General features: G+C 31.9%; 1 protein-coding gene across 2 annotated transcripts in view; it reads left to right on the top strand.

The window, feature by feature from the left end:
- Positions 1–23,331, top strand: part of DPM1 (dolichyl-phosphate mannosyltransferase subunit 1, catalytic) — a 29,105-nt gene extending 5,774 nt beyond the window's left edge. Inside the window, exons 3-9 of one of the 2 annotated variants that reach the window (XM_074288595.1) lie at positions 2,206–2,239; positions 12,858–12,934; positions 13,028–13,053; positions 13,226–13,321; positions 15,976–16,044; positions 21,695–21,809; positions 22,957–23,331. In XM_074288595.1, the coding sequence (XP_074144696.1) occupies positions 2,206–2,239; positions 12,858–12,934; positions 13,028–13,053; positions 13,226–13,321; positions 15,976–16,044; positions 21,695–21,809; positions 22,957–23,061 (522 nt within the window). In that variant the 3' untranslated portion in view covers positions 23,062–23,331. Of the gene's footprint in view, positions 1–2,205; positions 2,240–12,857; positions 12,935–13,027; positions 13,054–13,205; positions 13,322–15,975; positions 16,045–21,694; positions 21,810–22,956 lie in introns of both variants that reach the window. The other variant, XM_074288596.1, reaches the window with a different exon arrangement.
- Positions 23,332–24,050: the final 719 nt, after the last annotated feature.

Below are 24,050 nucleotides of genomic sequence, written 5' to 3'. Positions count from 1 at the left end.
TATATGTTTATAATTGTTGTTTATATTCTGTTTGTGTACGTATACACATATACATAGACATGTAAAGAAAGATTTATGTATCTCTAAAGGCATTGTACACACATACAGACCCTTGATTCCTCTGTTAGGAAGCAGGCATCCTGAGAGTAGGGATTATTTCATTCTCTTTATTTGTATTTCCAGGGCCTGGCACATAGGAAGCATTTAATAAATACTTGTTGTTTAATAAGATAGTGGAGTCTGGTGGCATTGTTAAATTACTATAATTTGAAGACTTTAAATGTGAATTGCATGTGGATGGGGAATGCTCTTAATCTTAAAATTTAACTGAATTAGAAAAATTAAACAATTACATAGGTGCTTAATAAGCTTTTGCTTAAGAATTGTTGAAAAATTCAATAATTAGTATAGTAACCATGAAGTAAAATAGTTTTTTGTAAATTTTTTTGATTTAAAAAATTATAGTAGAGAGATATTTTTCCTGAAGTAATGAATTAAATACGTATGAAAAATAATCACTGAGGAAAGTTGAATGCATGTCAAATTATAATAGTTAATAAAGCCGGAATTAAACTTGGGTCTTCTGATTCCAATCCTGTTCCTTGTTTCTGTTAAGTAATGCTTCCAGTCATGAAATAATGCTCTAAAAATTTCATATTTGATGTGTTAGATCTCAAAAATGAGTTACAAATAGCAAATAAGAACATAATTTTCTTGCATTCGTATATTATTGATAAATTTTACTTACATTTATAATTACCTCAGAAAATATAATTCATATGGGATGCTAGATACATTTCTAGTATAAAATTTGTGCATAAATTTATTTTTTGGGTAAATTGAACCTGATTTTTTTTAATGCAATAAAGTAATTCTTTTTAAGCTTTTTTTAAAAAATCTTCGTTTTCCTATATCACATTTATTTATCTTGAAAAATACCTGTACAGCTTGTACTCTTTACAGGTTTAAAATTACTAATAATAAGCATACAATTCAAAGAAATTGTAATAGATTTGTTCCATTTCCCTCTTTACCATAATAATTACTTATATCCAAACCAACTGTTAGGGAAGTAGTTAGAAAAAAGAGGGAAATTTAAAAATATCTTACTACCAAAAGACAACTTTTTATAAAACCTATGGTTCTCATAATTTCAGTTTCATATATCCTAAAGAACAATGTTGTTTGGTAAATGGTATATCGAAAATTAAATAATATATTGGTTTGGAAATCATACAAACTGTAATTGGTCCTGAGTGGTAAAGAGAGTATGTCTTTATATTTATAAAGTCTTAAGGGTAGAGACCTTGTCTTACTTATCTTGGTATTTCAGACACAAAGTCAGTATTTAATAAAGGTTTAAATGAATTGAGTAGATAAAAATGACCTACAGGAATTGTGCAGTAGTGAAATTTAGGAAAGCTAAAAAAAAAAAAAAATACTATTTCACAGTAAAAAATAAACGTGGAATTCATTATGCATGTAGGCACAAAAATTTGGACATATTTGTGAACGGTAAAGCCATAAAAGACAACTTATAAGAGAAGCAAGCAAACATTAATATTAGTAATAGTTATTCCTTCCTATGTCTGGAGGTTAACACTGGGCGAAAGCGACATTGATCAGTTTGATAACGCCTATGTTCCCTGTTCCTAAGATCTGACTTTCTCTTAAAGTGGAGCTTGCCTTTATAAGTAGCCCTTTTTATATGTATGTGATACTTAATTCCACATTATCCTTTTTATATAGAGATTTTGTGGAAACAAAACATGATATAATCATAAGTAATAAAAAGTTTTTTTAGATTACTTTAAAACTTTGAAAATACTACATATGGGTATTTTATGTTTCCTTCCAGTATATTGTAAAAAGTTTAAATGTCCTTCTGGTATCTCAGTTGATTATTTTTACCACAGAGCTCATTTCATTGACTTGATTGTAAGTTGATTGTTGTGTTCACAACCTTAAGTAGGTATTTTAGTCAGTTTCCTCTGTCTCCTCCCTGTGGCAGACTAGAAAAAATGGGAAGCAATCCTTCAGTATATAACTATTTAAAGTTTATTGACCATACCTAGATACTAAAATGTGGGGTTATTTCTATTGTGGTTTTTTTTTTAATTTATTAGCATTTTTAAACTGTAACTGACTAATGTGAATTAGTCTACAGTACAAATAAGGTCTGATTACTTTTTCTTACTCTTACAGCTTCTAAGGCCTAGAGCTAAAAAGCTAGGACTGGGTAAGTAGTCATTAAGAAGAATGTCTCAATTTACATGCCTGGTATTTATCACTATAGAGTTATACAATAATTTTTTATCTCATTTGAGGACAAGAGAAAACTATTTAATATCTTAGACTGTCTAATTAATAACTAATCACAATTGAATTGAAATGATGTAATTTTCTTATATCTCACCTAATAATCCTGAAAAAAGAAAATTTTGAATTATGCTTTATTAGTTTAAAAAAAATTAGTGTGCTTTTAAAACACATAATTTAAGGCGTTGATAGGAAGTAGTTTTAGAGATATGATTTTAAATTTGTTGAATAAAATCTGAATTTTATTAAAATATACATAGAGTTCTTGCTTTATGTTAGTGAATCATTCTGTAGACCTCTATGTAAAATAGTTTTTACATAATGAAATTTGCCCACACTTTTGAGGAAGGGAAAGAGACAGGAATCACACAATTGAGGTACATGTAGAGGCTGGACATGGATAAAAGCAGAAGATGACTCATAACACTGGGACATTCAGACACTCTTGTGAAGTATCATGTACAGAAGAACAGAAGACAGAGAAGTGGGCAGAGTGGGCCAAAGTTCTCTCTCAAGCCAAGCCTTTGATCTCTGGTGGTGACCATAGGTTTGGTTTATTGGGGGGGAGGGGGCAGGAGAAAGGGGGTGGCTTTTTGTTTTTGCTAAGCAGTGCTAAGCCAAGGGTCACGTGGAAAGAGGAAGAGGGAAGGAGGGAGACAAATAGCACATAGACCTACTGGTCAGTAAAATTAACAGACATCAATTTTGAATGTGAATTTCTTTCAGAATTCTTTATGTAGTTGAATTTTCCTGGTGTGAATTTATGTGAAGCAAGAACTATCTGTATTCAATATTACTGAAATATTTAACACTTATATTCTCTGTATGACTCTTAAATAAATTAAAATTTTAGACTTTTACATTTTGTTTCCCCTATACTTAGGATTCCATAGTCATGTAAAATAATTTCATGGAATGAATGTTTTTAACTCTGATACTTAAATAGATCTGTGATTTCAAAAAGAGAAGTATTATTTCCAGCACTGTGTCACATGATCCATCCATGCTTGCCTATCCTGTGTGACTATGATCCATATTTTATAGATTTACAAGATGGTCCACTCGAGGTGATTGAGGCCTTTCCTTGTATTCAAGGAACATTCAAGGAATTGTCAATTTCTTGCTCTTTAAATTTATAACTAGGCCATAATTATTTTTAATCATATATTTCTCTGATAATCAGTAAATAAGGACTTATGCTGTGCTAAATGCTAGAGGTCAAAGAAATGCAGAAGCAATCCCTGTCATCAAGGAATTCACATTCTAATGTGGGAAAGAAATGCAAACAACTATGGACAACCAAGATATATAATGGATAAATTAGAGGTAGCCTCAGGGAATAGAAGCACTAGTATTAAGAAGGATCAGGAAAAGCTTCTTGGAGGAGGTAAGATTTTAGTTGATTTGAAGAAAGCCAGGAAATAGAGATAAGAAGGAATAGCATTCCAGGCAGTGGAAATTTTGGGATTTGGGACATGACATGTCTTATATCAGTAACATCAAGGAGGACAGTATCCTTGGATTTGAGTACAGTATGAGAAGACTGCAAAACTAAATCTAATCCTAATTCTTTGTCATTGAAGGCAATACCTTGTGGCTCAGTGAATCATTGATCTCACAGTCAAGAAGCCTTCAATTCAAATCCAGCCTGAGAAACTTAATACCTTTCTAACTTAGCAAGTTACTTAGCCTCTTTACCTCAGTTTCCTCAATTATAAAATAATAATAATGTCACCTCACTGGGATTATTGTGAGGATCAAATGAGGTGATCTATAAAAGTGCTAAGCCCAATGCCTGACAGATAGTAGGTGATTCTCACTTCCCTATCACAAAAAAATGCTACTATAAATATTTTGATGTATGTAAAGACTTTCTTCTTATCACTTAACTCCTTGGGATGTGTATATTAGTGGAATTTTTGAAATATTAGTAATACGCAATAAGATTAGAAAAAGAAACTAAAAGCATGATTTTATTATTTCTCTATAGTTTTCCTATAGATTTTTTTTTCTTTTTTTTTTTTTTTACTTAAAATGTGTATGGTATCTGTTTTTCAAGAAAGCCAACAGTGTGGTTGCTAGAATTTTGAAAGGGAGACAGTAAGCATGAAAATGGAAGATAATACAAATTCCGTCATGATACAATAATATCTTGTGACAAGTCACATTTATTTAAGAATTATATTTAGGGGCAGCTAGGAGGTTAAGTGGATAGAACACCAGCTCCTGAAGTCAGGAGCACCTGAATTCAAATCTGGTCTCAGATACTTAACACTTCCTATCTGTGACCCAGGGCAAATCACTTAACCCGAAGGGCCTCAGCAGAAAAAAAGAAAAAGTATATTTAAAAATTTTTATGTTGAATTTTAGAAAGCTCATAAAATGCTAATTATGTCTAGGAAATAATTGATTTCAATAATATGCATATCCTATTCTTGTTAGCTTTTTTTTGGTTAGGCATAAATAGTTTTAAAAGGATAAAATTATTTTTATTTGTAATGATGTGATGATTTTTTAAAGGAATCAGCAAAGATACCAATTAAAACAAATAACTTCAACAAGGCTGCAGAATACAAAAGAAATCTTCAAAATATTAAGAGCATTTTCAAAGAATAACAAATTTTAGGAAGCAATAATAGAAAGGGAAATCCCATTCCAGGTAACCACAAAAATGCATAAATAAATATTTTGAAATTATTTTGCCAAAGTACGTATATAAGTTAAATTACAAAATGTTCTTTAAAGATATTTTAAATAAAATTAAATGGCTAGAGGAACATTCAGTGCTAATGAATGGGCCATGCTAATAGTTCCAAAATGACTAGTACCAAAGTTAATTGATAATTTTAGTTCTATAGCAATCAGATTATCAAAGGAATGCTTTACAGAACTCGGTAAAATTGAGGAGGGAAATTTTTGTTTTATAATGAATAGAGCATTAGTGTGGGGGACAGAAAGATCTGAATACAAATCTGGTTTCAGATAGCTCTTCATTCTGAGACCCTGGACAAGTCATTTAACCTCTCTGTCTCATTTTCCTCATCTTAAATGTGAGTTTAAAATGAGATGATACTTGTAAAAACATTTTGCAAACATTAAAGCACTATATAAATGCTACCTAGCTGTATAAAAGAATAAAAGATATTAAATATTGCTGGTAATAATGAAAAGAGGTAAGGACAAAAGGTAATAGCACTCCTAGACCTCAGATTATATTATAAAGAAGCAGTCTAGCCAAAGAAAAATAAAAAATAGTGGATCTCAAACATACCTAGAATAAAAAAGCAAGTGGTCAAATGGGAGGAAGAAGAATCAAATTTCTGATAAGTATTTGTATCTGAGATGTAATGGACTTTATAAACCAGACAGGTGGGAACAGCTCGATGACAAAGTGGATAGAGCACGAGCCCTGAAGTCAGGAGGACCTGAGTTCAAATCTGGCCTCAGACACTTAACACCTCCTACCTGTATGACCCTGGGCAAGTCACTTGACCCCAATTGCCTCAGGACACCCCCCCAAAAAAAAGACAGGATTTTAAATTTGATTCTAGAAATGTTAGGGAGCCACTGGAGTGGTATCATGGTCAAACCTAATTTAGAAAGATCAGTTTTTCAGGTGAGTGACAAATTTGAGGCAGGAAAGCCAACCAGAAAGTTATGGTAATAGGCTATCAGTAAGATAGTATGTTGGTACCAGAGTGATGTCCAAAGAGGGAAGGGAGTGTGTATGGGAAAGTGTTATAAAAAGTAGAATGGATATAACTTGACAGCCAACAGAGTGGAGAAGAGGAAGGAGAACAAGGAATCAATGACTTCTTAGTTGTGAGGATGGTAGTGATTTCTACAGCAATAGAGGAATCAAGAAGAGAGGAAGGTTGGAAGAAAGAATAATGATTAAGTTTGGGCTTGTGGAGTTTTAAGATGTCTGTGGAACATTGAGTTTGAGATGTCTGAGAGGCAATTAAAGATATGAGACTGGAGCTCAGAAACAAGAAAAAAGACTGGATGAAAAAAGATCTGAGAATCATCTTCAAAAAAATGATAATGGAATCCATTGGAGATAAGGAGAAGAGGTCTCAGAATAGAGCCCCACAGAATATCCAAAGTTACTAGATACAACCTGGATAGAGATCCAACAAAAGAAAGTAAAAAGGAGCACTCTGAAAGGTGAGAGGAACACCAGGACATAATACTCACCCAAAGAAAGAAGAAAGTCTTGGAAGAGATTTTGGCTGCCAATAACTTAAAATATGCCTCAAAGTGAATTTTGGAGCAACAGAAATAATTAAAAGGCAGGGTACAGTAGTCGTCCCTACTAAGACAACTTGGGAAGATGTTAGAAAAAGATCTGACCTACTGGGGTAGTGGTCAGGTGTAGCCAGGCCAACAAACAGTAAACCCTAGGGGTTATTGTGTCCTTGGTTTTGTACCCTGCAGTGTGTGGGGAAGTGAAGATGGCCAGCTGATCAGCAGAAGATTGTGGGGATGGGTGGTGCCTCTGCTGGTGCTGGATACCAGTCCTAGGGATACAGCCACATGTCTGTGAGTGCAGTGGCAGAGGGATGAGGGCCCTTCTCATGATCCTCTCGGAGAGGACCAGTGCTGGTCCCTTTTAGCAGAGGGGTTTCATCTCCAAAGCAGAGGGATACAGCCAGTGAAGAATAGAGGATGGTAGTGTTTGGGGGACTATGGAAAATAAGAACATTTGCAGTATGGGAGGATTCAGGAATGGAAAGGAGTGCTTGACATTGTTTATAAACTCAGGTGTAAGCCAGAAGAGGAATGACCATACTTGCCTATGTATCATACTTGCTGGAACAAGCAAAATGGTCAAAGATACCCAGGTAAGAGCTCTGAAAACAACAGCATGAAAAACCTGAAGGCTGAGATATTATTCCCTTCATCTTGGGAACAGCCTAACCATGACATGCAAGTTAATATTCAAGGAAGAAGTCATTTTTTTTTTTAATGACAATGAAGTCAAAACAGCTACTTGTGAAGTTTCAAAGAAAAATATAAAATGAAAACATAAAAATAAATAATTATCAAGAGAATGAGAACAAAAAAAAATATGTAGTATCACACTGTAAAAACAACTGATTTGAAAAACAATTTGAAGAGAGGTAATGTAAGAATTGTTGGACTGCTTGAAAATCATGAACATAAAAAGAATCTAAACACCAAATTTCAAGCAATCATTAGGGAAAGCCTTGAAGTTTTAGAACTAGAAGGTAAGATGGGCAGCTAAATGGCGCTGTGGAGAAAGAATCAGCCCTCAAGTCAGGAGGAACTGATTTCAAATCTGATCTCAGGTAGCATTTCCTAGCTGTGTGACCCTGGGCAAGTCACTTAACCCCAGGGAGAGGGGGGGAACAACTAGAAGGTAAGATTGCAAAATAAAAGCTCATAGGAACATTATAGCTAAGTCTCTTCCTAGGTCAAGGAAAAAATACAAACGCCTAGAAGGAAACATTTCAAATATTGTGAAGCTACAGTCAGAATAACACAAGATATAACAGCTTCTATATAGTAAAATGCCAAAAGTATATGATATCCTGAAGAGCAAAAGAGCTGAGTTTGCAACCAAGAATAATTTACTTAGCAAAGCTATGTGTATTCATGCAAGGGGAAAAAGTGATAATTAATAACAGAATTTCCCACCATTCTTGAAGGAAAGATCAGAAATGAACAAATTGGCTTGCAAGTACAAGAATTAGGAGAATAAACATGAAAGACTAATAAGGGATTAATTAGGTTAAATCATCTACTTATCTGAGAAATGTAACTCTTTAATAAAAATTATCATTATTATGGCAATTAGAGTATACATAGGAAAAAGTGTTTGGGGTTGAATTAATTGTGCTGGAATGATCCAAAAAAATAAAATTGGGTTGAAAGATGTAAAATGGAACAAATTATTTCATACAGAAAAGGCATTAATGGAAGAGGTTTTACGCTGGAGAGAAAGACGGGATAGGTAGTAGGCAAGAACCTTATTCTCATCAGAAGTGGATTAAAGAGAAAATAACATATATATCTAGTTAGGTGTAAAAGTCTTGTTCTTACCAGAGAAATAAGAGGATAAAGGGATAGGATAAGGGAGAGACTCATAGAAGGGTGTGTGGATTAAGGAGGCATTGATCAGAAGTAAAATAACTTTTGAGAGGGGATAGGGTTAAAAGAAGGATAAACAGTGGGAGAAATGAGTGAATGCACAACTAAATTTTAACATTTACTGGAATGAATTGATCTATAATGAGAGATTTTAACACTCCCCATTCAGAACTAAATGAATAGAATGTTAGATAAGCTAGATATGATAGATGTCTGGAGAGAACTGAACAGGAATAGAAAGGAATGTTCCTTTTTTAGAGGTATATGGATGGCACCTTTACAAAAATTGAGCATATATTAGGACATAAAAACTTATAATGAAATAATTAAATGCATTCTTTTTGGATCATAATGCAATAAAAATTACATTTAATAAAAGACCATGGAAAAATTGATTAAAAATTAATTGGAAACTAAATAACCTAATTTTAAAGAATAAGTGGATGAAAGAAATTGTAGAAACAATTTTATTAAAGAAGGTGTTAAGATAACCAATCAAAAATAATGGGACTTGACAAAAGCAGTAATCAGAAGAAAATCTATATGTCTAAATGCTTACATTGATAAAATAGAGAAAAATAGATCAATGATTGAATATGCAATTAAAAAACTAGAAAAGGAACAAGTTTAAAAATCTCCAATTAAATTCCAAATTGGAAATCCTGAAAATTAAAGAAAGATTAATAAAAATGAATAAGAAAACCATCAAATTAATAAAACTAGATGATTTTATGAAAAAAAAAACAATAAAATAAATCATTGATTAATATGATTGAAAACAGAAAGAAAAAAACCAAATCACTATCAAAAATAAAGGTTAGGGGGCAGCTAGGTGGCACAGTGGGTAGAGCACCAGCCTTGAATTCAGGAGGACCCGAGTTCAAATGTAGTCTCAGACACTTAACACTTCCTAGCTTTGTGACCCTGGGCAAGTCACTTAACCCCAGCCTCAGGGAAAAAAAAAAAAAAAAAGGTTAATCCATACCTAATGAAGATAAAAAATTAGGAGTTGTCTTGCCCAATTATTTGCCAATAAATTTTTAAATGGAAGATATTTACAAATGGAAGATATTTACAAAAAATATAAACTGCTCAAGTTAATAGAAGAAGAAACAGAATATAAAAATGAACCTATTTTAGAAAAAGATATTGAGTAGTCCATAAATGAACTTCCTAAGAAGAAAGCCATCAGGACCAGATGGATTTACATATGACTTCTATTAAATCTTTAAAATCACCTTATTTCTAATATTAAATAAATTATAAATAATAGTCTAAGAAAGAGATCTACCAAATTCCTTTTATGGAATAAATATTGTGCTGAGAGCCAAACCAGGAAGAGCAGTAATAGAAAATCATAGACTAGTTTCACTAATAAAAATTGATATAAAACATCATAAATAAAATGCTAGCTAGGAGACTAACATTATATCACAAATAATATATAATATGACCAAGTTTTATTTTTATATACACATACACCAGGGATTTGGGATTGGTTCAATATAAGGAAAATTATTAACATAGTTAATTATATCAATAATAAAAACAACATAAAGCATATGATTATAGTTGTAGAAAAAGCTTTTGACAAAATACAATATTCATCCTTATTGAAAATTAATGAATTTTTCCCTAATGTGATAATAAGCATTTACTTACAAGAAGTATCTGCGAACATTATTTGTAATGGGGATAAGCTAGAACTCTTATAATAAGATCAGGAGTGAAACAAGGATGCCCATCATCACTACTATCATTTATTATTGTACTAGAAATACTAGCAATAAAAAAATAAAAGAAAGTTGAAGGAATCAGAATGGAAATGAGAAAATAAAACTTGTCTCTTCTTAAAGATGATATGATCAACTTGGAAAATCTAGAAATTCAGCTAAAAAAATAATAGAATAATTTTAGCAGAGTAGCAGGTTATAAAATAAACCATAAATCATTAGCATTTCAGTATATTACCAACAAAGCTCTTCAGGAAGAGTGAGTTGAGATAATTCATTTAAAATAACCAAAGACAATATACCTAGGAGTAAACTTGCCAAGATAAATACAGGAACTCTGTGAACATAGTTATAAAACACTTTTTATACAAATAAAGTGCAACTTAAATAATTGGAGAAATATTGTTCATGGCTGGGCTGAGCCAATGTAATAAAAATTACAATTCTGCCTAAGTATTTTACTTTTCAATGCCAACTTTTTCATGTGCCTTCCAACATTTGTTATCTTCCCTTTCTGTCAATTTAGCTAATCTCTTAAATGTGAGATGGCATCTCAAAGTTACTTTAACTTGAAATTTTAGTCCAAAAGCCTTTGCCCCAAACTATATTTTCTAGTATAGTTTTCTCCATCTTTTCCTTGCCCACTTTTACATTGAAGTTATTAAATGTAGGGTGCATGTTGCTTCAAGTCTACATGGTATATTGAATGGATCACAAAACTTGAAATCAGGAAAACCTGCCTTTGCTCAAATCCCAATTCATTCACTTTTTGATCACTGTGTAATTCATATAGCCTCCCTGTGTTTCTGCATACTCTTCAGTAAAATAAGAAGCTTGGATTCAATACTTTCTGAGGCACTTGGCGGATTTACTACTCTCTCTTGCAACAGATGTTAGTGTAGATACTAAAATTATTTTGTGCTGGTTTTTGCTTTGTATTTATGGGCCACATCTTTATTCAAACAAAATAACTTAATAACTTAGAAGATCCTATATGATTCATTGTTCTTTTTACATGACTATGTAAAGTTTATATGACTTTATATGACTAAGTCATGGAAACATCACAATGTCTCCAAAGAATTGAAATTAAGATCATTTAAAGGTTAGTAAAGAAATGCATGGTGGATATGAACAGACTGGAAGACATTACAAAGAAATGAAGTGAAGGATGTCATTAAAGAAATGTATGAGTGAAAGAGAAATTATGAGTAAAAAAAAATTACAGAAAGGTCACATTATTATCAACCATTAGATAGTGCTCCATTGTTATCTTTGAGGTGAGCATCATTGTAAGCTCTCCCCTCCCTCCATTCCCTCTCCTCTTATTCCTTATATTGGGTATCAGGTATTTGATAGCTAACATAGGAAATTGAAAACCAGGAGTATTGCAGAATACACAGATTGCATGGGTTTTATTCTGTATCAGTGTAGAGAATTGCTATATTGAGATCATAAGTCCTTTTTTGTTTTTGAACAGTGCAGAATGTTCCCTCTATCATGACTTGTGTTGGTCACAGTAAAAGTAAAAGTATAAAAGTAAATCTGCCAGATTTTTTGACTCCAAAAGGAATCATGCTTAATCTTCATTCAGCTTCAACTTGATCCAGGAGCTAAAATGGTTGAAATTTACTTTTTCTGGCAGTATTGATTGTTGGCATTCTAAATATGAGATTATAAAAAATAAAAACAATACCTATGGATAGACTGAAACCTGAATGATTCTTGATAAATGCCTTTTTACTGGCACCACAAAAATGAAATGGGACCTCATAAGACTGATAGCTGTTTTGTATTTTTATCTGTTTCATGGTTCACCCACAGCCAGAGAATCTGTCACCTAATAGCTATTCTTCTGACAACTAACTTTACCATATTTAAGTAAAATTAATCCTCAACAGACCTAGTCTGTGTCACCAAGACTCACAGCCTTTCCCTCTTGGCTTATTTTGGCCTTCAAAAACCTAAGTTTACCCACATATCTAAGTATGAGGCAGAAAAATCAAATAATATTGATACTCCTTAGATGCAGTCAGGCAATGCAGGTAGAAGCCTGTACTCAGGAGAACTGGGTTAGATTCTGCTTCTAACACATTCATAGTAATATTTATAATGTATCTCATGCAATTATTTTGAGTAAATTATTTTGTAAGTCTTAAAATGTTATATAAATAATAAGTTATTTTGCCTTTTTGTGTCTTTCCCAACATCTTTAAGTTTTAGGTTGAAGATTTTACCCTTTGCTAACTTTAGAATTATAGTAGATAACTTGGATAATTGTATATATCATCTCTGTTCCTTTTTTTTTTTTTAAGTAGATTTACATTTTGGAGGGGAAAACTTAGTTCTCTTCTCACTAATGAGGTAGTAATCTGTGAGTTAAAACTGCAGCATTTATTTTCTGATATGATAATGTGTCAATATGTTTTGCTTAACTTGTTCTTAACAAAGGAGGGCCTGTAGCCTGGTGCATCATTGGGAAGTGATGAGGTTAAAAAGTAAATAAAATTTTCTTCTTGTTAAAAAAAAAAATAGCTTTAAGTAAATAAATCTGGAATGTGTCTAAGTTGAAAATTTACTAATTTATATGTATCTTTTTTAAAATGCTGATTTGTGCTTAAGTTTTTGCCTTTTTTGATAGCTTAACTGTAAAGTCATCAAGAATTGAATAACCTAAACTTTTGCTATCAGGAACAGCTTATATTCATGGAATGCAACATGCGACAGGAAACTTCATTGTTATTATGGATGCTGATCTCTCACATCATGTAAGTGTTTTTTTCTTTGAAAATTTGTTTATGTTAGCTTTAAAAGTTTGACTTCATTTTACTTACTGTTTTATTTTTTCCCCTAAATTATAGCCAAAGTTCATTCCAGAGTTCATTAGGTAGGTTTTATTTCTAATATTTGGGGAAATTATAATAAATTATTAAAATTTAAATATAACTTTAACTACACCATCGGTTTTACACCAGTTTCAAATATTAATATTTTTATATTGTGAAAGAAACAGTTGTGATAGCTTTTATAAATTGTTAGCTAATGTATATTTCTTGTAGGAAGCAAAAAGAAGGTAATTTTGACATTGTTTCTGGAACTCGCTACAAAGGAAATGGAGGTGTCTATGGCTGGGATTTGAAGAGAAAAATTATCAGGTAGATAGTTTTAGTAGTCTGTAAAGTAATTTTTATTTATATTTTATTTTTAGTTGAATCTTCTATTTTAAAAAGCAAAAAAGTATATAATATTTACCATCCATGCATGGAACTTCTCCAGAAGAACTTAACTTTCCATTGAGTTATCACACTTTATAGAATAATTTTTCCTATTATAAAAAACCATTAAAAATAATATATTTAAGGTGTATTTGACTACCTGCCATCTAGGGGAGAGGGGGTGGGGAAAGGAGGGAAAAATTTGGAACAGAAGGTTTTGCACAAGTGTCAATGTTGAAAAAATTACCCATGCATATGTTTTGTAAATAGATATAATAATTTTTTAAAAATTAAATTTTAAAATAATATATTAATTAATGTGAGGACTTTTTGACTAGGGAAAATTCAGTGCAAAATTTTTGAATGGAACATTTAACTAAACACTAAAATTTTAAGGTAGTATAATGTACCCTAAATTATATCATAGTTAAATTGGTTTCTTAAATATGCATAAAATATTTTAAATTTCATCAGTGACTACTTAAACTCCACTAACTTTTTTGTGAATCTGGGTTATATAGTCCTAGCTCTGTTAATAACTTCTATGATGCTGGTTTTGTACCAATGGAGACAGTTGAATTAGACCTCTATAATTTCACTGACAGTAGAATTAATGCTGTGGCAATTATATTCAATTACTTTTGATTCAGAAGTTTTGTTTTTGTTCTATTACAAGATAGCTAATAATGTCTAAGTTGCTTTTGAATCTGATCCATTTAATTTATTGGGCAAATAAGCCTAAATGTTTGATATCCAAAACCAATTTTTTTCTTTCTCTTAAAACTACTTATATTAACTATATCATTAATTATTTGCCTGGATTCGTTTCAGATGTTAAAAAAAAAAAGATGTTTTTATTCTTTTCTGTCACTTTATTACAATTAGTTGCCTTTCATATCTCTATAAGCTTCTGAGGATAAATTGATGTTTTCTTACTACTAGATGATTTGAAAGGCAGCCACTGAGGAATGGATTAAAATCTACTTAAGTCCTGCTTTTATACTTAGCCTAGCGCTTAGCCCTAGAGAGATCTTTTAAAGACTTAAAGTTACTGAGATTTTTTGAGTTGTTTAGGTTCCTCTTTCTGAAGTTGGATTTATCCAGGAAATCAAAAGTCTGATCCCTATCAACTGAATTCTTTATAGCCCAAGGAAAATAACTTTCCCTAGGAAAAGGGAAAACTTGTTTCCCAAAGCCTGGGGGGGGGGAGGGAAACAAACAACTTTGTATTGGTTTTCAAAACCCTTTCTCTAGGCCCTGGTACATTTTTGAAATGCTAATGAACTATTCATAGCTTTTAACTTGGAATTCAATTCTATTTAGCTGTGATAAAAGCTCTTCCCTTCCAAATGTATTAGCCTGCAACCCAAAGACTCCCAATTTTCCCAAAAGCATGTAAATGAATGATTTGTCCTGGTTAGAACTAGGCCTTTAGATATAAATTTTTAAAAGGGCAATTGTGTTTGTTGTTTTTTTTTTTTCTTAAATCCTTTGAATGCTAGTTCAAATCAACAAATTTGTTTTTTGGGCTTAGGCCCTGGGGAAATAGAAAGTCCTTGTCCACAGTTTGCTTCCTATCTAGTAGGAGTTGGGGATTCTGAGTACCAATTTCTTGTTTGTATTCATCTCTATTGGTCTTTAACTTAACTAACAAAGATCCCTTTTGGTAAGTTTTTGGGCAGACCCAGTCCTACCTTTCTAATTCAGCTGAATTCTTCTACTACCTTACTTTTTAATGCACTACTAGGATGCTGGAGGATAGGTAAGGATTGAGTGCCAAGCCTAGAATCAGGAAGACTCATTTCAGTTCAATTCTGACTTCAGAAACTTATTAGCTGTGTAATCCTGGGCAAGTCACTATCCTTATGGGTCTCTTCTCTTCATCAGCAAAATGAGTTGGAAAAGGAAACTGCAAATTACTCTAATATCTTTGCCAAGAAAACCCCAAACTGGGTCAAGAAGGGTAGGACACAACTGAAAAACTGCTCAATACCTAGTAAACACTTAATACTAGTTTACTGATTTTATGGATATTCATACAGCACTGAAGCTATCTGTTATCCCTCAGTCTGGACAAGTGATGAACCTGCCTTTTTACACTACTTCTTAGCAATCATTCACAATATTAAGATTATATATTAGAAAGTTAAAGCATGCTATGCAAGTTAGCTCATTTCCCCTTGTTTAATAATTATTAATCCTCTAGAAAAAGAATGTAAGCATACACTAATAAAATTATTTTGAAATAAGTTTTAATTTAGATGCCTGATGGGAGGGGAGAAATCCTTATACGTAATTTTTCAAAGAACAACTTGAATTTCTGTTCTTAAAAGTGGACAATGTCACATCTTTTACTGACCAGAAAATTTTTTTATGAGGCAAATATCCCCATCTTCATTTTTTTTTTAATCATTAAAGGTTCTTTAAGTTAGTAGATGATTTATGTTTAATCTGAAAGCATAAATTTATTTGTTACAGTTAATGTCACTCAGATATTAATCAGTATGTATGATTGATATTTCCATACCTTAAATTTTGTTGTGACCACTTCTTTACAATTTTAAAATAAAAATTTTGGATATTTTATTTGACAGCAGAGGAGCCAACTTCTTAACTCAAATTTTGCTGAGGCCAGGAGTTTCTGACTTAACTGGAAGTTTCAGGTACAGTATACTCCTAGATTTTATTATTGTATAATATTTATTATATCATACTTAATTTTTAGTATATTACAATTAAGTATGAAATATATTTGATACCTTAATAATTATAACTATATCACTATATGGAAAATACTCATGTTTTCCAACAATTTATATTGCTTTCCTCTCTACCAAATCCTTTAGATTTTTTATATTACTAATGTTATTAGATCCTGGAGTTTATGTCTGTTTCTCAGAAATGCTTGGAAAATATAGATATAAAGATATATTCTATAACAATGTTTCATAAGTAGATGGGCAAGATACAAGATTAAATATCTTGTGCTCCTTAACATTTCCCATTAACTGCATGGAATGAATGTCTTTCCATTAAGGATAGCATAACCATAAGCTACATCTTAGTTAAATTTGTATTTTCTTACAATTTAAACCTATTATGTCAAAATATTTCCCTAGAAAAGCATGTTGAGTTTATTTGAATATTTTTATTGAGCTTTGTTGTTCTCTTACTTGTAATATTAAAAACAATTCTAAATGGTCCTAAATGCCTTCTGGTCTTTTTATATTTTCTGATCTGCTACATAGGTTATAGACTTAGGGATGGAAGAGACCTTAAAGGGCATCTAGCCTGGCCCTTCTAATTTAATAAATGAGGAAACTGAATCCTACAGAAATGTTACATGACTTCTCAATAGAAACAATTTTAAGTGTCTTCCTTCATTGAAAATCTGTTGCCTCTCTTGAAAGTTGAGTCTCACTGGATAATTAATTCTTGGTTGTAATTTTATTATAGAAGCTGCCAGATCCTGGATAATCCTAACTGTTGCTCCTTGATATATGAATTGTTTTTGTCTGGCACCTTGCAGTATTTTTTCCTTGTGATTATAGTTCTGGAGTTTTTCAAGTGTTCCTTGGGGTTTTCCTAGGTATCTCTTTCTGAAGGTGATGAATGGATTCTTTCAATACATATTTCCCGTTCTGTTTCTAGAATATCGGGGCAATTTTCCTTGATGTTCTTTTGAAAAATGCTTTCCAGGCTCTTTTTTTGGTCATGGCTTTCAGATAATTTTAAAATTGTCTCTTCTAGATCTATTTACCAGGTTGGCTGTTTTCTAACGATATTTCACATTTTCTTCCATTTCTCCCCCCCCCCTTTTTTTTTTAGTTTGTTTGACTGATTCTTCAAGTCTCCTAGAGTCATTTAGACTTCATTTGTCTCCTTCTAGTTTTTAATGTGTGATTTTCTTCAGTTAGTTTTTGTATCTCTTATTTGGTTAATTCTACTTTTGAAGGTAGTTTTTTCTTGAGTAGATTTTTTTGCATTTGGCCAATTGCATTTTTAAGGAATTGCCTTTCTTTTTTAAGCTATTGATTCTGTCTTGCACACCTCTTACGTCTTTTCTCGTTTTTTTCTTCTACCTCTCTTATTTAACTTTTAAAGTCTTTTATGAGTACTTCCAAGAAGTTGGATTTGAGAGCAATTCATATCATTCTTTAAGATTTCCTCTATGGACATTTTATCTTCATCTGAGTTGGTGTCTTGGTCTTCCTTGTCACCATAGTAGCTTTCTGTAGTCAACGTTTGTTCCTTTCTGTTTCTTGCTCATTTTCTTTCCTTTTCTTTTGGTATTCTGGAGTAAAGGACGCATTATCCCTAGGCTCCTGTGCAGCTCTGAGTCTTCGTTTTGAGCACAGAGGCCCTTGTGTTTATAAAGGAGGAGCTTTGCCTGCTCTGTTCAGGAACCTGGTTTCCCAGAGTTTGCCTTCTGAGTTGGGGCTGGAAGCTGCGCCCCCCCCCCCCCCATCTCCCCCTCTACTGAACCAGGACTGATGGTCTTAGCCTCTGATTTGTTATGATTAAAACACTGGCTTTCCTAGAGTTTGTCTGAGCTGACATGAGCTGAATACCCTTTTTACCCCAGCGAGACTGACCTTTCTTGAAGTTTTTCCAGTCTATCTTGAGTTGTAAAGTGGTTTCATTCCATCAGACTGTTTGGTTTGGTTTCAGGAAGTTTTCTTTTTGTTTTTTTTTGTTCTGAGATGTCTCACATTCTTTTCTGTTTTTTCATTATTTTATTTTTATTTATTTGTCTTTACATGAAAATTTTATTAAATTATAAAAAGTAGAAAGGCAGAAATAAAAAATAAAACAAAGCAGAACATTGTCATGTGCACAGCAGAGTATTAGGGTAGATTCAACATATAAGAATTGATTTCCGATTCAAGAAAGGATATATTATACTAAAAGAAATTATATTAATGAGTATTCATCTTTACTTTGTAGATTGTTCTTTTGTTCCCTGAACTTTCTTTACTTTGTTCTTTTTTTTTTTTTGTTAAAGTATAAGTTAAATACAATATTAGTATACATGTCCAAACAGTTATTTTGCTGTTCAAAAAGAATCGGACTTTGAAATAGTATATCATTAGCCTGTGAAGGAAATAAAAAATGCAGGTGGACAAAGGTAGAGGGATTGGGAATTCTATATAGTGGTTCATAGTCATCTTCCAGAGTTCTTTCCCTGGGTGTAGCTGGTTCCGTTCATTACTGCTCTATTAGAATTGATTTGGTTCATCTCATTGTTGAAGAGAGCCACGTCCATCAGAATTGATCATCATATAGTATTGTTGTTGAAGTATATAATGATCTCCTTTCAGGAACCTGGTTTTCAAGGGAAACTGGGAGAGCTTGAGCAGTTTCCTGATTTCATTCCACCATTTTGGCTTCACCCCAGGAAGTTTGCTAAGTGACTTTTCTAAAATCATACAACTAGTAAATAATAGATCTGGCATTTGAAACCATATTCTCTGATTTCAAATCCATATTATCAATTGTACCTTACTACTTCTATAAACTATTTGATGTAATTATGCCAAGTGACTAAGGGAATCACAGTGCTATGTTTGTCATCCCTAAAGCTTAAAAAAAAAAAAAAAATGCTGATTCATTTTACTCCAAGACTAAGTTCTTTTTCTCAAGTTTACTTTAGTTTTATTGGCTACTATGGATTTTAGGGTATTTTAATGCAATTACAAATGTTCTTTTAAAAAAAAAAAAAAAAAAAAAAACATAAGTTTTAAAAGCTCAAACTCCTAATTTGTTTATAAGATTACTACAGGCTAATTCTCCTAAATTCTACATTCTTATTGGCCAAAATCTTTTCAGTTAAGAATTTTGAAGTTAAAGTGCTATATACCATTGCCAATTGAAAATCATGTAAAATCGATCACAGTTCAGAAGGGTTTTATTTTAATCTAAAGTAATAGAAAAATAGGAGGTTTTATTGACAAGATTTTGATTTATGTATGAGCTATATTGTTTTTGTCAGTTTTGTTTGAATGTTTCTGATAGGTCCAGTCATATCTTTCATACATAACTTTCAAAAAGAGAAAACAGTTCAGGGAGTCATTATGGTTAACCCAGTTTTTTATTGCAATATGAGCAAATTCAGTTCAAAAATGGATTAGAGATCATATCTTTCAGAGCTAAGTACTGACTTGAGTAGAAAGGAAGATGCCCAAGGAATGTATTCCTTCCTTATGCTTAGGAATAGGTATGGTATAGGATAGGTACTAAGTAGGTAAAGGATATAATACTCCTAAAGTCTATTTTTTGTGTGTGTTTAGAATGTTTCTATACTGTTTTGCATTGGGTTTTTGTGGAATCAAGTGCTTGACAAATTTTAAGTGATTAGCCAGTGCTTGAATAAATGAATGAAATAGCAAATAACATGCCTAATTTTTTAAAGGTGGTCAATAAACCGGTGTTGATATGAATATCCAATTCACAGTTCTTAAGGATTGATATTCACTACTTATTTTTTAAAGAATCAAACCTAAAACTCCTTTCTCAGGAAAAAGATTTGTGGGTTGTGGGGTTGGCACTAAGACTGAATAAATCCACATATTTCTCCTTGCCTAGCGAAGCCATACCTACTTGGAACTCCCAGTGTGAAAAACTAAAGAACTTGAAAAACCTTAATACAATTTCAGTAGGGGGTAAAAAGACTCAAAACAATGAATGCTGATTTCCAAATCTAACCCTTAGGCATTGTGGATTGAGGCTGTAAAAAAAACAAAAGGAAGGAAATTGACAGTTTTTGTTGAATGTCAAAGAGATTTTTCTACAAAAACCTCTTAAGTGGATTCACCCAGCTCCTAAAAAATGTGTTCTCTCAAAAAATGGAGATGTAAAAAAATGGAGAAGACAACTCTCTTCAGTTCTGCCATTAGTCTGTAGACTTTGGGAAAATAATTTGACCTCCTTGGGCTTCAGTTTTCTCATCTTTAAAATAAGGGATTTGGATTAGTTGAATTCTCAAGTCCATGGGAGAGAATAAGAACCCTATCTTTTCTCTTTCCTTTAATATAACAAGTCCAGGATTTTTGTGAATGGGGAAATTTTAGTACCCTTTATTTTAATACTAGTTGAATGTGGAAGGGTTTTGTCAGTACTCAGAGGTCTGCTTTTTGTACTGATGTTATTGGTTTTCTTTGCCTCAGGCTTGTACTTCATTTTGAAGATGTAGATTGACATTTTTCTATCCTTTATGAATGTCCCCATCCTCAGCTTTGTCACATCCCTTCTTGGGAGCAAAAATATAACATCCTATTGCCTTCTCTGAGAGCTCTAGTACTTAAGAGGCCTAGTTTTCTAGCAAGTTGGAATAAGTAGCCTATTTCTCAGAGAGCATATTGAACTTTTACTGTAAAATCCTAAGCACATTTAGGTGAGAGAATGAAGTTCACTATTATGCCTTTTCTTATCTTATATTTCTACCCTCCCTTTTCTGCATGCCTTACTCTTTTTTCATCTGTAAAGAGTTTTTTGGAGTGTGGTCCATTACTCTTTTAATATTTCAGAATTTTGTTTTCTCTGTGTCTTTTAAAAGTCATCAAATGATTAAAAATTACTATTGAACTTCTAAAGTATCTTTTTCGACCACAAGTTGACAGAAATTTGACTCCTTTAAGTTGTTCTTCAAATGATTCATTTAACTATATTTAACAGTTTTTCAAACAATTCAAAAAAAGGTACATACTTTCCTGAAAGATACATTTCCAGAACTAATCCTACTTTAACAATTAATGTTACATTTTTATGAGTCAGAATAAATACATAAAAATGCTTAACATAAAAACTTAATAATGAAAATTTTTAGAATACAAATATCTGAACTTCAGGAAATAATTAGATGTGGTTATACTTAGGTATGTCTGTAAAAATGTGATCTCATTGATGTGGCTGCTCCCCCCAAGAGTTATAACTTGGAACTCACCTTATGTGATTCTTGTCCAAATCTTCCATAAATTCTCCAGAGCCAACATGTTAAAATCCTTGACATTATATAAGTATGTCAGAGGAGTATACAAACTCAGTTTTCCTCATACTCACCAATGACTAGTTTGCCTTTTTCAGACATACATCTCTCTGAAAACTTTTATGTTCTTCTTGCATAGTTCTTGACTAGAAATATGACTTACTCTTGCTCACTGTGGGTCTCTTTATGACTCGGTGGGGTGGCTCTCAATTTAATTCTCTTGAGAGGATAAGACTCAAAAGCCTTAGAAATGTGTGTGGGCTTATGATAAGATGAAAATCAATTTTACTATATTTGTCCAGGCTTCTTACCATTCTGATATTTTACAGATTATACCGAAAGGAAGTTCTACAAAAATTAATGGAAAAGTGTGTTTCTAAAGGATATGTCTTCCAGATGGAAATGATTGTTCGAGCTAGGCAACTGAATTTTACCATTGGAGAGGTATGGGACTAATTCTAATTAGAAAAATATATTTGATGCTAAGAAATTAGTAAAGCTACATTCTAGATTTCTCGTTTTAAAAAAGTTAAGGAGTCTTTTTGTTTGTTTCTTAATAGAAGTTAGCATTCCCTTTCATAGTACTTTTAGAACTCTCCTTCCATTTTCTTCTTTTCCTAAACTACCTCTTTTTTCTTTGCTCCTTTCTTTTATTCTTATTATGACACATCTCTCCATCATAAATTATTGTAAATTTCTTTGTTATTATCAGCTATAGGTAAGTAAGTCAGTCATTAAATTGTAAAATACATAAGTCCTAGTAGCCTAGTTCATCAAGAAGTAGCTGAAAAATTTTTGAAACCATGAAGAACTGAGAAAATAGTTTATAAGGTTGATAATTTACATGGAAGAAATAGCTTATTTTCCTAGAATACTGGTATTTTTTTCTTCCAGTCAGAATAATAATATTAAATGGAAATTTAGTGACATTGTACTAGTTTATAAAATTATAAAGTGAGACAATTCATAATGATAATTGTTTTTTAAGCTGCAAAAGTTAAATTAAGAAAACATTTGAATTTTAGAGTAAGACATTTTCTTGAAGTAGAATTACAATCTTGAGAGTTCAGTTTATTTTTGAGTTGGAACTTCTTTTCAAAGCAATATTATATAGTTTACATATTATAATTTCAGTTTTAAAATCCATGAATTATTTATGGAGGATATTCACCTTAGTAAGATCTTGAATTCATTAAAACATGAAATCTGGGGTGGCTAGGTGGCGCAGTAGATAGAGCACCAGCTTTCAATTCAGGAGGACCCGAGTTCAAATGTGGTCTCAGACACTTAACACTTCCTAGCTGTGTGACCCTGAGCAAGTCACTTAACCCCAGCCTCAGAAAAAAAAAAAAAAAAAGAAAGAAACATGAAATCTTCATTCCTGTATTGGTGGCTATCTTCATATCACCTCCCTTCCCCCCCCCAAAAAAGCATCATTTAAACTTTAAAACATATAAGCTTGGTAATTATTTGTACACTCAACCAATTCTTTATTTAACTTAGGTAAAAGTTTTTTGTGGATTTATGTCACATTTAAGATTTTGCTTAATTGCTTTTTCAAAGAATACATTTTTGTTTTGTTTTCAAATAGGTTCCTATCTCTTTTGTGGATCGAGTTTATGGTGAATCCAAGTTGGGAGGAAATGAAATAGTCTCCTTTTTGAAAGGACTGTTGACTCTGTTTGCCACTACATAAGATGACACTATTCATTTTACATTTAAATTATCTTGTTCATTTCATTTTAAACATAAGACAAAAGACCTGGTTGCTGATTTTTAAATTGTACTCTTAAACCATAAACATTAAGGTAAGGTAAATTTCATATATACCTTAATTTTTATTTCTGGAGGTCTGTGTATTCCAAAGTAAATTCACCGTGTAAAGAAAGAAGGAATAATCTTTATGTCTGTTTACAGTTGTAATAATATTTATAAATAAATTTTATAAGACTTTGGTATGGATAAAGCATTGTTGGTTACTTAACACTAAATTGAATTTTCTTCTGTGCAGTTTTGAAATAATAGTTAATAGTAAAAGGAAAGCTTCTAACTTTGGGTATCTATGGAATTTTAGGTTTTAAAAGAATTATGTCTATACATAATTAAGATAAATACCTAAAATGTTTACATGACTTGAAAACATTACAATTCACCATTTGCTTTAAAATATCTTCTCTTAAATTAACAAGGAAAGCAACCAGCCTTTATTAACATTTTAGATTTTTTTGCCTCAGTGCAACTTCAATAAGTAAATCTGTTTTAACTGCTGAATCTGTGAAATACTTCATTCTAATATAAAAAAAATCATACTAAAATTTAACCAATTGACTGATGAAAATTTTGAATATGGATTAAACTTATGTATAGCTAAAAATTTATAATGGTAAGCTATTAAGAACTTTTTCCTCAGTGAGAAAAAGAATCCAATTCTACAGGATTCAATTCTGCTAGTTCTAGTGATTTAAAAAGAACTTACTGAACTCCTTTTTCTTGGAATTTTTTTTCCTTAAGAAATACATTTTTTAAGTATTTATATTTGTGTGTTATTCCATTGTACTCAAAAGTACTTATAGACACATTATGGCTAGTTAAATAGAAAAGTAAAGGCTCATAATTCAATTAAGGAATAAGTGTTGGCATCAAACAGATAGTTGAAGTTCATTGACAGAAGTATAGCTGTTCTAT

This window comes from Sminthopsis crassicaudata, chromosome 2 (assembly GCF_048593235.1).
Source record: "Sminthopsis crassicaudata isolate SCR6 chromosome 2, ASM4859323v1, whole genome shotgun sequence".
Classification (NCBI taxonomy): Eukaryota; Metazoa; Chordata; class Mammalia; order Dasyuromorphia; family Dasyuridae; genus Sminthopsis; species Sminthopsis crassicaudata.
The sequence above is the reverse complement of the archived record's forward strand: the minus strand, read 5'-3'. Positions and strand labels throughout refer to the sequence as shown.